This window comes from Ursus americanus, chromosome 12 (assembly GCF_024610735.1).
Source record: "Ursus americanus isolate L20-20 chromosome 12, mUrsAme1.1.p, whole genome shotgun sequence".
Classification (NCBI taxonomy): Eukaryota; Metazoa; Chordata; class Mammalia; order Carnivora; family Ursidae; genus Ursus; species Ursus americanus.
In genome coordinates this window covers 37,776,786-37,793,700 of record NC_142138.1, presented here as the reverse complement: position 1 = coordinate 37,793,700, position 16,915 = coordinate 37,776,786, and the positions used below count along the sequence as shown (strand labels likewise).

General features: G+C 40.3%; 1 protein-coding gene across 1 annotated transcript; it reads left to right on the top strand.

Moving 5' to 3' along the window:
- Positions 1–1,293: 1,293 nt before the first annotated feature.
- On the top strand, positions 1,294–7,583 carry C12H1orf52 (chromosome 12 C1orf52 homolog). The gene is made up of 3 exons (XM_045801876.2): positions 1,294–1,589; positions 2,228–2,426; positions 7,210–7,583. The coding sequence occupies exons 1-3, from the start codon at positions 1,314–1,316 to the stop codon at positions 7,281–7,283; spliced, it is 549 nt and encodes a 182-aa protein (XP_045657832.1). The 5' UTR covers positions 1,294–1,313; the 3' UTR covers positions 7,284–7,583.
- Positions 7,584–16,915: the final 9,332 nt, after the last annotated feature.

Genomic DNA, 16,915 nt, shown 5'->3' with positions numbered 1-16,915 from the left:
TGATCCCAGGACCCCGGGATCACAACCTGAGCCAAAGGCAGTCGTTTAACCAACTGAGCCACCCAGGGGCCCTACAACCAACTTTTTCACTTTGATTTAAGTATCGTTCCCTCTTAGATCACCAAGAGGAGTAAAAGATTTCTAGTTTTCTTGGTGCTTAGGTTATATCATTTACTAAGAGAGGGAACACATACAGAGACAAGTCATATGGAAAGACAAGTTACTGATCTAGTAAATGGATGTTTGAGGTCCCAGCAGGATGTTCACATGGAAACTTTAAGAGCCAAATGGAGGTCTGGTCCAGAGGTTGGACGGAAAGATTGAGGCTGGCAACCCAGATTTGAGAGTCACAAGCATAAGGTAGTTAACGCCATGGAAAGAGATGGGCTCACTTGCAACTTTATAATGCCCTCTACAAAATGATAAGTATTGCTGAAAGATGGTATAATACGTTGGGCAAGACCAGCGTTTACGGGCTGTACAGGGCAAAGCAAGAATGGAAAGAAGCTGGCAATGAGAAGCCAGAGAGTTTGGAAGACCCATTGAGTGGTGGGATGCAACCCAAGAGGAATTTCATTAAATATAGTTGTTCAGGGGCGCCTGGGTGGCTCAGTCGTTAAGCGTCTACCTTCGGCTCAGGGCGTAATCCCGGTGTTCTGGGATCGAGCCCTGCATCAGGCTCCTCTACTAGGAGCCTGCTTCTTCCTCTCCCACTCCCCCTGCTTGTGTTCCCTCTCTCGCTGTCTCTCTCTCTGTCAAATAAATAAATAAAATCTTAAAAAAAAAAAAAAAGATAGTTGTTCAGAGCCCACAGGAATGAGGTCAAGCTGGAGAGGATTTAGTTTGTGACTTGATAAGTCCTCCATCCATGGAGGCCTTCCATGATGACTGCGGGGAGCAACCATACTGAGAGCGATTTTCATTTTGAAGAGGAGATGCAGTGACATCAGGAAGAAATCCTGGTGTCTCTGGGTAATGGCTAAGGTGAAGTGGCAGAGAAAAAAAAATTCTTATCTCTTGTATGCCTTTAATAAATTCTTATTGAATGTTGAAAGTTTGGTTAGGACCACTGGTTCAGGACTTGTCTCCTCTCAGGGTTCCTCAAGAAGGAGCATAAAGCAGCCCCTGTTTGGCAAAGTGCGCTCCCCGCCTCCAGCCTCAGTCCGGAGTCAGGCGGCAGGAGCTCAGCGCAGCCGTCAGGGGGCGCAGGCTCTGCGCTCTACCGCAAGACTTGGGGCGGAGCCAACCGCGGGGCGGGCCCTGGGGCAGCTTCCGGCTTCCGGCGGAGCTTACAGTCGTCGCGCGCAGCCGTCATGGCGGCCGAAGAGAAGGACCCTCTGAGCTATTTCGCGGCTTACGGCAGCAGCAGCTCAGGTTCCTCGGGCGAGGAGGATAACAGCGAGCCGGAGGAAACGAATCGCAGGACCCCAGATCCTGCGAAGTCGGCGGGCGGCTGTGGGAACAAGGCGGAGAAGCGGCTGCCGGGACCCGACGAACTGTTCCGGAGCGTGACTCGCCCGGCCTTTCTCTACAATCCGCTCAACAAACAGATAGACTGGGAGAGGCACGTCGTCAAGGCGCCTGAGGAGGTGAGGTTCCCGACCCGGTTTCCCGATCGTGGCCCCGGCCTCCGCCCCCTTTCTCCTGAGCCCTCTCCTGGGGACCGGCAGTTCGTTCCCCCACACGCAGTCACCTCCTGCGGGATGCCGCACCACCCCTCCCACCTCCAGCCCTGGGGAGCCCGGGCCCCCTTCCCCAGCCTGGTGGGTGTCAGACTGGCCCGCAGCCCCCGCCCCCTTGTGAGGAGACCCAAACCTCCGCGCTCGGTGCCCCGACCCCGCGCTGCGAGGACTAACAGTGGTGACTCCCCCGCCCCCCCGCTGCAGCTTCTCCCCGAGACCCCTTCCCTTTGACGCCGAAGTGCCTGCGGTGTTGCCTCCAAGACAGTGTCTGCTGCAGCCTCCTGAAGGGGTCAGCCTTGGCGTAGTATCTCTGAGACTGGATTCTTCTTTGGTAACTAAAAGTTATTAGCTTTATTCGTATAGGGAATCCTTTGGCTTTTCACTTAACAGTATTGTGATTTTGATGGAAAAAAAATGTGTCTTTAAACCTTAAAAAAAAAAAAGTCAGCCTGAACAATAAGCGAACGGCAGGGAGATGCATGTGCTCGTACCGATTGTAGGAACCTCGGTTCGTCACGGTGCTTCTTAATGTGTTTGCTTAACAGCCTCCAAAGGAATTCAAAATATGGAAGTCAAACTATGTACCACCTCCGGAGACCTACACTACTGAGAAGAAACCTCCCCCTCCAGAGCTGGATATGGCAATAAAATGGTCTAACATATATGAGGACAATGGTGATGATGCCCCACAGCATGCTAAGAAAGCTAGGCTTCTACCAGAAGGGGAGGAGACAGTGGAATCAGGTAAGGCGAGTCAGACTCCCTTGATAATACCTTTTGGTCCCTGTGATGAGTTTAAAAAGAACAAGATATTTAATGAGTGGAATTTAAATCTAGCGACTTAACAAATTAAATACGGTGTATGATTATTATTTTTGCTGCAGTTTTGAGAAAGATTGTATAAATTCGGCTTTGAAGTGAAGTTTCTGAAAGCTCAACCAGTAGTATTTACAGTGTTTTAGAAAAAGATCTTAAGTTATTCAGGCCTTAGAGTGAAATCTCAGATATATCAACCAGTAGTATATATGATTTATGGTGCGTTATTAAAACAGAGCCAGTTAAATCATGGATTCTTTCTTGTGATTGCAGCTTTGAAGAACTGAAGGCATTATTTTATATGAAAGCAATTGTGGTTTAAAGCCAAAATTAGTGTGACAAAATGAAGTTAATTGAGATTTACTACATAGTAATAGGAAGATAATGACTTAGTTGACTTGTTTATATCATAATTTCATCTCGTATTTAGAGTGTAAGTAACCACAGTAATCTCTGCTTACACACTTTTACCCAACCTCCCAATTTCATCCTTCACACTGTAGCTAGTGATCACGTCTAAAAGTAATGTCTGATTATGTAACTCACCTGCTTAAACTCCTTCACCAGCAGCATAGTCAAAGCCTTCTGATAGGCCCTGCCTTTCTCCACCTTCATTTTAAATGGTGCTTCTTCTAGCACTTTAAGATCTTAAAATTGAAAACTGAAGAGACCATGCTATTTTAAGGTTCCATGCCTTTCAGCATATGTTGCTCCTTAGTCCAGAATGTTCTTCCCTCCCTCTTTCATCCTTCAAAATCCAATTCAAAGAAGAAGGAAAAAAATGTCAGCACCTCGCTCAAATTATTTGCTCCTCTGTACTTTATGTGCCAATGCTCTTGGTTGCACCTATCGTCCTTTATGAGATTATTTGTTCGTAAGTGCATCTTCTTTATGAAAATGAGTTCCTTTACAGTTTGTAGTACATTTTAAATATTCAGTGTATAATTGTTGAATTGAACTAAATATTTGGACTGTTATTTTTATGGAAGGGCATGCCAGTTAAACAGATATCTGATGTTCTCATGAATCCAGGACTATTTACTTAGCTCCTTTTACAACCAGGCAGAGAGTTTTGTTTTAGAAGAAAGAATAACTGGTAGGAGTTCTTCAATTTTGATTCTGCTTGGCTTTTCCATTTCTTTCACTGATTTCCAGCATGGATTAGAAGACACTTAAAAGGCATATTTCAGTAAATGGCATCCCTTTAAATCCAAGTATCTCATACTGTATAGCATTATGTAATTAATAAAAAACCATTTTTGCATAAGTAATATTTACTCCTACACCTTGTGAAACCAAATAGGGACATGTGGAAATGAGAGCTTAATGTGGCTTCTCCATGATCACAAAACTAGAAAATGCCAAGCTGTAAAATAGGTACTTTCACACAATTTTAAAAATTTATTGATCTTAGCAGTCTAGTACAGAAGTGGTACGTAATTCATTATTACTCTTTTATGGACAAGGAAATAATCTCAGATTAAAGAATTGGCCTAAGTAGGGGGCGCCTGGGTGGCACAGCGGTTAAGCGTCTGCCTTCGGCTCAGGGCGTGATCCCGGCGTTATGGGATCGAGCCCCACATCAGGCTCCTACGCTATGAGCCTGCTTCTTCCTCTCCCACTCCCCCTGCTTGTGTTCCCTCTCTCGCTGGCTGTCTCTATCTCTGTCAAATAAATAAATAAAATCTTTAAAAAAAAAAAAATTGGCCTAAGTAAATTCACACACCTAGGGAAAGGTGGAATTAGAATTCAAATTCAGGCCTTTAAATGAAAATGATACCTCTGTAAGCTGGAGTTTATTCTCTTTATGTTTTGCAAGCTGTAGTGCTTGAGAAATAGCTGTTCTGTAGGAAATAAGACCCCTAGAGTTGATACTCAAAGTAAGGTACCATAGGCTGGTGCTCTATCTTTGTTCCTATATGGAAAAAGTGAGGATTCTATACCAGGACAAACAAGCAGAAAGAATTACCTTTTTTCCAGCTTGCCTCTTGAGTTCATATAGAAGAAGTCCCAAATATGTGGCAAATAATATTGTTATTCTCCTAGATAATTTCGTTCTTTTGATTATATGATGGTCCTCCATCAGAAAGTATACATAAACAGTATCAAACAACAAAAGGACCCAGTGCTTAGACAGTTTAAAGCTAGATCATAAAATTAAAAGATAATCCTGGAATCTTTAATGTGGACTCTCACATTGGTTATTGAATATAACTACCTTCTTTTTTAGATACTCTTTTTAGAAGTGATTTTTGCCAGTTCAGAATCCCATACCATGTTCAACAAAGTCATTATAAAATCGATCATCTTTTACCTGTATTTTTAACTTACACCTTGTTTAAGAAATTCCATACCCTTAATTTATCTGATTTTTAGATTATTAAATTATTTTTACTTTTCCTATTCATTTTTTGCACTTTGACCTTTTTTGCCAGTTAACTTCTTCCAGAATTTTTTTTTCTTCTAAGCTGGGAAAGATTCAAAACTCATTGAGGCTTGCTACTTACTAGCACTTCTTGTTTGGTAATTGTGAAATGCAAATCACTAAGGCTTAGCTATTACATGTATTTAACCACGAAATCCTAGTTAAGGTAGCTAATGCTTTTTTTTCTTTTTTTAAGAATTTAGAAAGTTAGTTCATATTAACAGTGTAAACTTATTTACCTCAGGTGGCATGAATTCCATAATAGAAAAATTTTTTCCGGGGCGCCTGGGTGGCACGGCGGTTAAGCGTCTGCCTTCAGCTCAGGGCGTGATCCCGGCGTTGTGGGATCGAGCCCCACATCAGGCTCCCCCACTGTGAGCCTGCTTCTTCCTCTCCCACTCTCCCTGCTTGTGTTCCCTCTCTCGCTGGCTGTCTCTATCTCTGTCGAATAAATAAATAAAATCTTTAAAAAAAAAAAAAAAGAAAAAAAAGAAAAATTTTTTCCTTACTAATGCATCTGTAATATTTGGCCTAGAGTAGAAAATCAATAATCTTGGCAAATGAACATTTCAGGGTGTTTTCTTTGTTTTGGGTTTTTTTTCTTGGTGTTTTTTGTTTTGTTTTGTTTTTTGTTTTAATCCTGCTGTGGTTTTTAAGGCAATGCCTTGTTATGTCACTAGATGGCATAAGCTCCTGTTCAAATTACTGATAGAAAATTATTTTTCCAACCCTAGTAATTTGGGGGTTTTTTTAAAGATTTTATTTATTTATTTGAGAGAGAGCAAGCATGAGCAGGGGGGAGGGGCAGACGGAGAGGGAGAAGCAGGCTCTCTGCTGAGCAGGGAGCTGAATGCGGGGCTTGATCCCAGGACCCTGGGATCATGACCTGAACTGAAGGCAAACACTTTACTGAGTTAAGTCAGGCACCCACAGTCATCTTTTTAATATGTCAACAGTGGATTTTATAGCAGAATTAGAAAGTAATTTCAGTGTTTATACTGTGAAGATAATCTCAAAGTCAAGCAATGATGTTGATTAAACTCCAGTTAAAAAACAAAGGCCTTGGCTTATTTGAGCTATGTGCCATATCAGTTGGTTTGTACGTTATTTTTGTGTATACATGATAAACTATTGATTAAAACTCTGGCTTGTAAATTCCTAGGATGATTCATTGATCTGAATTTTATTTTATCTTGCTGCCTATATAAACCCATAAGTGCTTTCTGAAATACATGAATAACATCGCCCTGCTGTGCTTGAAGATGAATGAAGATGAGTCATCTGTTGTTGATTCTAATTATTCTCCACATCAACAAAGGAGATATTCTGAATATGGTGCAGTTAGAAGGGAACTGAAGGCTTAGGTTGTAAATGTATTTTCTCCATAAGGAGTTTATGGTGTGATAAGCAGCGTTTCCCCTGCTTTTTATTTTTAGTATCATTTTTTTTTTATTAAGTAAGCTCTACACCCAGCGTGGGGCTTGAACTCACCACCCGAAGATCAAGAGTCGCATGCTCTACTACTTAGCCAGCCAGCCACTGCAGCTTCCCAGTTTTTTCTAATATGAAGGCCCCTTTCGACATCAGAATATCTTATAGATCACCACGTGATAGTTGTTGAACTTTGGGTATCTGTTGATTGGGAAGGTAAAGCCAAAAGTGCAGTGAATCCAGTAATGTGCTTAAAATAAATTTGTATTTTAAAATTTATTAATTTCTACACGTTACTCTATCTATATGGAGTTCTTAACATAAAGCCACACAACATTTACCAGTGAGTGCTTTTTAAATTTCAAAATAAAAGGACAGGGGTTGTAGCTAGGGAAGGGAGTTGTTTTGCGGGGAGAGAAAGAGATTGGAAGGGAAAGAACAGCTGATGGCAACTTAAATGATGTCATGGTTAGATTGATACTCTTCTTTGGTAAAAAGAATAGAATGTGTTCCATTTTTACAACATGTAGATTATTTAAGTGTACACAAAATGTATACTGTGGAATATTTGGGGATAGCTTTTTTTCAGAACAAGTCTGATTTTTTTCATTTTTAACTACCTTAATATAGCGCTAAAAGGTCACTCTGTGAATTTTGTATGACACTACAATTTAAAAATTTCTTATTTTTACTTGCACTTTAAGTCAGAGTTCTAAAAGTTAGTTTTTGGTGTTTATTAGGAAACTGGAAGAAACATAAGTTGAGGGTAATGATTTTGGTCTAAAGTCAGTGAAATTTTAATGCTTAACTTTTTTTTTTAATTACTGATTGAAACTTTTCCTTTCCTGTTTAAAGATGATGAAAAAGATGAGCATACTTTTAAAAAGCGCAAAGTAGACCCAGGAGAACCAACAAAGAAGAAAAAGTAGAAAACAACAAATGACAAGAATTTCTGGACTGTGAAACTTGTTGGAACGGTTTTTTTGGGGCAGATTAAGTTGACATTTTAAATTATTATGAAACAACATCTCCATGAAAGTACATGTTAATTAACTAATAATAAGTATTGCTGTGGGAATGTTCCACTGTAGGATTCATTTTTTATTTAAAATTTTTATTTAAAACTCAAGTGGTGATTTGTGATTGTGAAATTGACAACATATGGAAGCATTCTTGCTATCACAGAGTTGGTGACATGCTTTGAGAGTTTTGTCACATGTCGACATGCCAATGTTCTATGAACCTTTTATAAAGGAATATATTTTTAAAGTAAATATATTGTAATGTACTGTGAACTTGTAGGGTGCTTTTCAACAATGTTTGTACAGTGTAAATAGATCATGGAAATAAAATTACTTATTCAATATTACTATTATTGCATAACATTAACATTTGAATATTTGTGACAAGTACCCTCTTTGCCATGTGATGTTTTAATAGTAGGTATTACCATCTAAGAGTGCCTCCTGTGTTCCAGGTGCTTTGTGGATACTTTTTTTCTGATCCTCAAACAGTCTGGTAAAGCAGGTATTAGTGGCTTCATTTTATAGTAGAGCGAGATTAACTTACCCAAGGTTCCCCAGGGAGTGAGCAATGATTTGGGGATTAACTGAGGATACTTGAACTCCAAAATCATCACCCGAAACCACCTACCCACCAATCAAACCTCGGTTATCTTCTAGGGACTGCAGTTGTCATGTCTTCAGGTACTCTCCGTGGTAAGCAAGGAGATCTTCCCTGATTGTATTACTGCACTTTATCATGTAAGCCTGATGTGATGGTTATTCATTAATTTCCCTGGTAAATAGTTTGCTGAAGATAAGAATTCTCTATAAAGAACTGCCAGGTGTAGCAAATAAAAATACAGGACACCCAGTTAAATTTGAATTTCAGATAAATAATGTTTTGTATGTGCAATATTTGGGACATACAGTAAAAATTTGATTATCTGAGACTCCATTTTAACTGAGCATTGTGTGTTTTATCTGACAGCACTCCTTCTGTTGTGTTTTTGTACATGACTCCTATTTTAATGCTTTGCATATAGTAATAATCAAAATCGGCAAGGGGTGGGCAGGAAATTAATCATCTTTGATTTTACTTCTTGTGTCCGAAATGCAGTGCAGTTATTTGTAGCATTTGGACCTATAAAAAGGAGAGGCTATACGTTAGAGCTGTCGGTCCTTGCATCTTAATGCCTTTCAGAGACAAGAGTTAAATACAGAACACTGCACCTCTAGTGTATAAGAAGAATTAAAGACATTGGTCTTTGAATTTAAAAAAAAATCCTCAGTCCAGTTGTTTTTCTTCAGTACTAGAAAATCAATATTTGAAAAACTATGAAATTTGTTTAATTGGAAACATGGATCAAGTAGATTAAAATTTCTAAAAGGCATTAAAAGTGATGGTGCTAGCCATGGGGTTTTGTGGATTGAGGCAGGAATATAACAGTATGATAGCTTCCAGTACGTCTCAAACTTACAAAAACTAATTCTATAGCTGCTTATCCTCTATAGATATATGGTTCCCAGAATTGAAGAAATTGGTAAAGCAAGAAACTTTCTGTGTAAAGCCTTTGTATATGAATAATTTGGAGGGCTATAGTATCCTATTAGGGAGTGGCATCAAGTGATAAAGCGTGACTCCAGTGTGACACCAAACTAAACAAGTGGAATTCTAATTTTGAGTCTGTGTTTCCCAAATCTAGAGAAATCTGTTGTCTGGATACATTTTAGAGGAGCAGATATCTCAAGAAGTTACTGAAATATTACAAGATTTAAAAATTAGCATGAAGGCAAACCTCATATAAAAAAAAACAGAACCCGGCAAGCCACTGTCTAGAAATCTAACCTTTTTATCACCCATTGGATCAACTTCCAACTTAACATCAGTTAGTTTATGATAGATCAAAAGCTCACTAGATCAGTCCCTGGTGATGCTTTGAGCCCCCCTCCTAGAAGTTAACAGAATGGGAGTGGTGGGGAGGAATAAATACCACTTTTTTAGAAGGGGGATTGATATTTTAGGACATGTAGTGGCTATACTTGTGAGCTTATGCCCCTGCTGGGAGCTGTATGCCTATTTGAGTAGTTGTAATGTAGGAGAGGGAAGAGAGATTTCAGGAAGAAGGAGGCTAAATATTTTGGGGCAGTCTGATTCTGCCTTTTGTATCTCTTTGGGTTTCTTTTCAAAATATGGCCCAAAAAACAGAAGGGGAAAGGGACCTCTATCCAAGTTGTTTCTTTTTTAGACAAGTCACTTGATATTTGACTCAGTTCCTCATCTTTAAGGAAGTTAAGCCATATCAGGCATAAATGACTTTCTTTTATGCAAAGACAAAATTTGAGAAGAACTAAGCATCTGTGGGCCATATTTTAGAATTCAAAGTGTAAATAGCATTATGGAGTTTTGTGGAAAACATTCTAACGAGTCAGAGAACATTGAGAAAACTGACACTGATTTTTAGCCATTAAAATACTAATATTACCTGGACTTATTTGCAAACTTGCAACTTTCTAGTCTAAGTCCTTAATGCTGTGTGGTGCTTTTGAATTCACAAAGTTCCATCACGTAGTATCTTAGTTTCCAAAAACCTAATGAGGTAGGCTTTATCATTTCCAAATTAGAGAAATGGAAAACAGGCCCAGCCAGATAAAACAATATACCCACAAATATATGAGTTAGCTTCAGAGCGCGAGCTAAAATCTGTAATCCCATTCCATATAAAGTTTATGGAGTACCTATTGTACTCCATAAACAGTGCAAAGCACTGTGTTAGGAAAAAAGGACCCATCTTTGTTTTAGCAAAGTCAGGTTGGTAGCCCTAAGGAGAAAGGACATGTAAGGGCGGAGTCTGAAAGACCAGTTGCAGTAGTTGAGTAGAGCAGTAGGTGTCTGTGTGACCTAAGGCTTGGAGAGGAGACGGATATGAGAAACCTCTAGTCCTTAGTTGGACATAATGGCTGAGAGTGAAGTTTTCTTTTACTGCATATATATATATATATATAAATATATTGCGGGTTTTTTATTTCAAACTACATATATATAGTTTGCAATATATATATATATTTAATTAAAATGTGAATGGGCTAATGCAGGTTTGGACATGACCTGCATTATAAAACATTGTCACACCATTTAGACACACAGCCCTACTAGAGATATTTTTTAAATATAATTATTTTTACAGGTATCTGCATGAACTCAACAACTTTGAATAAGTCAAATTTCTGACTGAAAACCACAGCTGGACTTTTTTTTTTTTTTTTAATTAATTTATTTATTTTTTTAATGATTTTTTATTATATTATGTTAGTCACCATACAGTACATCCCCGGTTTCCGATGTAAGGCTCGATGATTCATTAGTTGTGTATAACACCCAGTGCACCATGCAATACGTGCCCTCCTTACTACCCATCACCGGTCTATCCCATTCCCCCACCCCCCTCCCCTCTGAGGCCCTCAGTTTGTTTCTCATAGTCCATAGTCTCTCATGTTTCATTCTCCCTTCTGATTACCCCCCCTTTCTTTATCCCTTTCTTCCCCTACCGATCTTCCTAGTTCTTATGTTCCATAGATGAGAGAAATCATATGATAGTTGTCTTTCTCTGCTTGACTTATTTCACTTAGCATTATCTCCTCCAGTGCCGTCCATGTTGCAGCAAATGTTGAGAACTCGTTCTTTCTGATAGCTGAGTAATATTCCATCGTATATATGGACCACAACTTCTTAATCCAGTCATCTGTTGAAGGGCATCTCGGCTCCTTCCACAATTTAGCTATTGTGGACATTGCTGCTATGAACATTGGGGTGCATATGGCCCTTCTCTTCACTACGTCTGTATAAAACCACAGCTGGACTTTAATGTCATTGGTGGTATTTCGGATTTTAGCCTTTTGTGTCCATACTGAACTGCTTGCCTAGTTCACTTAGTACAGAAGTTCCAGACATTCTTACAAAAAAGGTGTTAAATTCCCAGCAAGTGTTTTGGACTTTTCATTATATTGTAAAGCTTTCTCTCTTCCCTTTCCATAGTTTTCTCAATTTAAAGCATTGCATTGCATTGTAATGCAAAAAAAAAAAAAAAAGTACCGAGGAGCATTTGTACGTACAGTCCACAGAGGAGGGCCTCTGCCTATTTTGTTAGTGGACTAGAACCATGCCTGGCACATAGAAGGGACTCAGTAGAACTGATTGTTGGTGGTGAACGGAACTTTTCACCTCTGGTTTGGAAGTGATCCTCCAGAGGCTTGTGTCTTCAGTTACATGGGCCAATAAATCTTGACAGTTTAAACCAGTTTGAGTTGTTTTCTATAATTTTCCATCAAAAACATCCTAATTGATGTGAAACTCTTTTTACTCCCTTGGTTTCTTGCAAGGCCCCACACTATCCTGTTCTCTATTTCTCTCTGGCTCCTCTGCCAGCTGCCCTGGAACGACCATGTAGCCTATGGCGTTGCCTTCTCACTCTCTACCCTGGTTCTCAACAATTTCAGTGGAGTTCGCGGCTTCCACAGTCAGTAACACTCGGACAGTTTCCTACACTGCTTGCCAGAGTGTTCTCAGAAAACTCCAGATTTGTGTATCCAGTTGTACATCTCTGCTTGAGTCTAAAGGCCCCTCACAGACTGGATGTGCAAAATCAAACACACTGTGGCAATACCCATATCACCTCCTGTATTTGTTTCTGGTTAATCACATCACCATCGACCCAAAAACCTGCCCTCTGCCTCATTTCCCGTCACATGGGTTTAGTTACTAAATCCTAAGGGTTCTCTCCACTCCTGCTCACACACTCAATAAACCAGCTCTAATGAATCATTTATAATTCCCCAGATATGCTAGTTTGATAGTTCTGTGTGTTCACTTGTACCATTTGCTTGGCCTGACCTTTCTACCGTGAACTCCCTCTTATCCTCAAAATGGGAGTCCCAAGCATTCCCTCTCTTACACACCTTGCTCTGTTTATCTCTGTATCTGCACCTGTCCATTGCTTTTCCCTGTGCCCTGTATTTGCAGAGTACTTACTGAAACCGGTAACCCAGGGGTTAATGGGGCTACATGCAGCTGCACTTAATAGTCTGCAGCTGCAACTTTTTACCTCGATTTTTTTTCAGATACCTTTACAGTTCCCTGATACTGCAAGAGGTGGATTTGAGGCTTGCCCTCCTGTCTCCTTGTTTGACTGCCTCTCAAATAAACCCTCTCCTTGCTGCACACTTGTCTTCAGTGATCGTCTTTGCTATGAATTGGGCAGATGAACTTGGATTTGGTTACATTACCGTGTGCCAGGCATTGTTCTTGGTGCTTTACGTGTATCAACTCATTTAATTTGATGAGGTAGGTGCTATTACTAGCCCTACTCCTCCCCGGGGAGCAAATGGAGGCATAGAGAGGTTAAGTGATTTGCTCCAGGTGGTAGAGCTGGGAAGGCAGGCAGTCTGTTTCCAGACCCAGGGCACTCCTTCACTGCATTGGAGAGGAGGAGGAGCGCCCAAATAAGCCCATAGATTGATGCATTAATTTGTATGTGTTTCATTCAAAGGACGTCTTATCCCTAGAAGGCACTCAGAATATAAATATTTGGAGAACTAATGAATCCAAAACCAGTTCACTAACCAGAGGCATAGCATTTGTTTAATGCTATGGAAAGCATAGCCAATACATAAGTGTGTTAGGAAGAGTAATGAATATTTCAATGATTTAGTACCTTATTTATCACATATTTGGAGTATTTTTCATTGAAAGCCTTAAAACAATAGGGTTGAGAATATACCCGTCCCTCCAAAAATATATTTTAGCTTTTCACTTGTTTTTCAAAGTCTACAGTTTTTTAAGCGAAGTGAAGTAGCTTTAAATCATCGATTTTGCTTCAAATTTCATTGGCTTTTTTCTAACCTTTCAAACAATGGCTTAAGTGTAGAATCCTAGCACTAGGGCGGACGAAGACCTCCAGAAGTCCTCGGGTACAGCCTTGCCAGAATGTAGGAATGGCTTCTCTGTGATCTTTGTCTCTCTTTTCTAGGTTCACAGATGAACCCACAAAATGACAGGCTTACAGGCTGGATTTGAAAAGTCATTTCCTGTGTGTCTGTAATAGTTTGGTTCCCAGGGTCTGGAACTCCTGTTCCTTTCCCTGTGTTTACCATTTTCTGAAAAAGAAGAAACAGAGTATTTGGTGCCTATTATTGAAGTAAAAGTGCAGCTCTATTCCTGGCATAATTACCTGTCTCCGTTTTTCCATGAGACCAAAATTCTAGCAACCTTCTCTAGCGCACTGGGGAGTTTGCGTTAACATTTTAAATTTAGAATTCCTGAGAGAAACTGCAGTAGAATAACAGAACGATCACTTCCAACTGAGGAGGTGACTTGCCTGCCGGCGAAGTTACAAGCAAGCCAACTCAGAAATAACTCCTCCAGGCTCCTGCTGCAGAAAGAGCTCAAGACCCCCTTGCTAGTTTTTGCTAGTTTTCAGTTTAGAGAGAGAGAGAGAGAGAGAGACACACACACACACACACACACACACACACACACACACACACACACACACGATTTTCCAGGTAGTAGGACCTTCTTCTCCTCTTTTCACCAAGCTCTGCCTCAGGCTTTCCCTCCAACCCTCTCCTCAACTACAAGAAGTGGCCTAGAAGCTTTAGCAGTAAAATTTCTTCCATCACATCTGGAATCCTTATGTCCAGTATGTAAGGCATAAAATCTTTTCTTTTTTTCCTTTTTATTTAGGCTTAATTACTTGAGCTCAAAATCCTGCAGGCCCTTGCGTCCCTCCATACCAAACTAATTAGAACAATTATCTGAGCCAGCCATGGCTCCAGATCTGTTAAAGCCTGTTATTGAGGTTAACAAATGAGAGGGTTAATTTCTCCAGATTGCTCCATAGTTGGCGAAGAAAGATAACAAGTCTTTTACATTAGTAGGGTGCTTTTGAGATTTCAAGCTATTTTTTCTCAACACCGAACTGCCACCTAGGAGAAGAGCTTTCTTTGGGGTTCCAGCCTGTCTGGAGGTAAGTGACTTAATTCTGAACCGAAGCTCTTGGAATTCACTACGGCACATGAAAGAGGGCCTCCTGGCCTTGCTGCTTCAACTGTGTAAAAATATTTTGATACTTTTTAGAAAGAAATGGGATTGCCAGGTAGTAGCCTCTGGTGCCAGCTTGGAGAGGTTGACTTAAAACTTTAAGCAGTAAGTGGCTTTTTCTAGATAATTAGACCAGGGCCCTGTGTATTTTTAACTTAAATTCATCCAGTCACTTTGGCTAATTATAAACTACCTAGGTTTTTCTATTCTTTTCCCACTTTTGTGTCCCCTGTAACAGTAGCAAGGCTATCCTATGTCAGTCTTACTGGCTGGCTAAACTGGAGTTCCTAATTTAATCTTTTTTTGCCCTGGAGGGGTTTTTTTTAGCTCGCTTAGCCTAGTGTTGATTTTTTTTTTTTTAAGCCCAAGCGATTTAGTTTAAAAAGAATTCGAGTTTCTTAGCATTACCATGATTTCAAATAATTTTTCCAACGGAGATTTGTGAAAATGTAATAAAAAGTGATAGGAAACGAGTTTTCAATTGCCTCACCTGAGTGCCAAAAGTGAGAAAAAAATCCTTATGTCACAGAAGCGCAGAAAACAAAAACTTGTATGTTTTCTTTACTACAAATATATTTTGTCTTTTTCAAGGACAGGATCAAAGTTTATGCCAAAAACACAATAACAATTTATTACTTTCAAGTCACGTTGTTCCAATTAATTCTCATAACATCAATGTTACATATAAATTGTTTATAATAGTAATGTTCATTTAAAAATATTTCTGGGGCCGCCTGGGTGGCTCAGTCGGTTAAGCATCTGCCTTCGGCTCAGGTCCTGATCCCAGGGTGCTGGGATCGAGCTCACGGCGGGCTCCCCGCTCAGCAGGAAGCCTGCTTCTCCCCCTCCTTCTGCCCCTCCTCTGACTCATGCTGGCTTGCTCTCTGAAAGAAACAAAATCTTAAAAAAAGTAAAGGAAAACAGTATTTCTGATTATGGGGGTGCCTCAATGGCGCAGTCTATTAAGCGGCCGACTCTTGGTTTGGACTGAGGTCGAGACCACAAGGTTTTGGGATCGAGCCCCATGTCAGGAGGCTCCACACTCAGCATGGACTCTGCTTGAGACTCTCTCTCCCTCTGCCCCTCCCCCCACTTGCACACTTCTCTAAAATAAATCTTAAAAAATATTTCTGATTATGACAATGGTACACATTCATTGTAGAAGTTCTGGGGAAAAAATATAATGAAGAAAATAGAAATCACATTTAGTACAGAAATCCACCAGTAACGTTTTGATATGGAGTATTAGAGTGTTTTTTCCTATTCACATGTGTACATATTCTGAACAACATAGATATTCTATACTGCACATTAAGCATTATTAATTCCATTAAGAATCCTCAAACACCTTTTTAAATTTTCATTTATCTACTTGGACTTTGAAATTATTTCCACATTTTTCACCACTATAAATAACGCTAAGATGAACATCTTGTAATTTAGTATTCAGTTGTAGAATCTGATTATAGAACTGCTTTTGTGAATAGGAATTTAAGACAGAGTCCTCTGTAAAGTTGATCTAGCTTGCTTGACTTAATGCTAACTTCTTGAGACCACATTTAAACAAATATTTTAAAAGTTTTTGTACTTTTTGACCTCCTCCATGTTAAGTCCCTGTCCAAAAACCAGCTCTTTATAACAGCAATCTGGTATTTCTTTTTTTAAAGATTTTATTTATTTATTTGGCAGAAGAGAGAGCACAAGCAGGGGGAGCTGCAGGCAGAGGGAGAGGGAGAAGCAGGCTCCCCGAGGAGTAAGGAGCCCAATGCAGCGGCTCAATCCCAGGACCCTGGGATCATGACCTGAGCAAAAGGCAGCCGCTTAACCAACTGAGGCACCCAGGTGTCCCCAGCAATCTGGTATTTCTAATATGTCCTCTTTTTAGCTGCTCTGAAAAACCATGTTTCTTTTTAGACTGCTCCAAAAAGCTGCTCAGATTCCAAAAAGCCATTCACCAGTGCTCAAATTGAGAAGCTGGTTATTTTGCCTTCAGCAAAAGGAATTTGTGGTCACTCTGAACTAAAGACGGACTTGAGGGTGGAAAGTGGACAGAGGGAAAATAAATAAATACGTAAAGCGGACTGGGCTTTCCTTCCAACCCACCTGTACATTATTGACAATATAATTGCAATTAACAGAGAAGAGCCTTAGGTGGAGCCAGAGAGGCTTCTGGAGAAACCCCTTCTGCATTCAGGCAGGCCCCATCGCCCAGATTCCCCACAGCCGCTGGCTGGCCTCACGGCAGGAGGCGTCCAGAGCAAGCCAGCCAAGAACGGAGCGCGCCAGGGAGCACCTCCTCTCAAAGAGAAGAAAAAAGGCCTCCTTATCGTGGTCTGTGGAATTGGGGAAATTCCACAGCCAGAGCTCCTAGTCAAGTTTTACCAGAGGGTTTACAAAGCAGCCTCCCAAGAGAGGAGCTCCCTGGGAGAAGTAACGTTACCCCCTTTCTCATCTGGTCACT

Bases quoted from the DNA above. Each gene is read 5' to 3' on its own strand.
- C12H1orf52 (XM_045801876.2), top strand. From the start codon at position 1,314: ATGGCGGCCGAAGAGAAGGACCCTCTGAGCTATTTCGCGGCTTACGGC. The intron at 1,590-2,227 runs GTGAGGTTCCCG...TTTGCTTAACAG, and splicing joins TCGTCAAGGCGCCTGAGGAG to CCTCCAAAGGAATTCAAAAT. The intron at 2,427-7,209 runs GTAAGGCGAGTC...TCCTGTTTAAAG, and splicing joins GGAGGAGACAGTGGAATCAG to ATGATGAAAAAGATGAGCAT.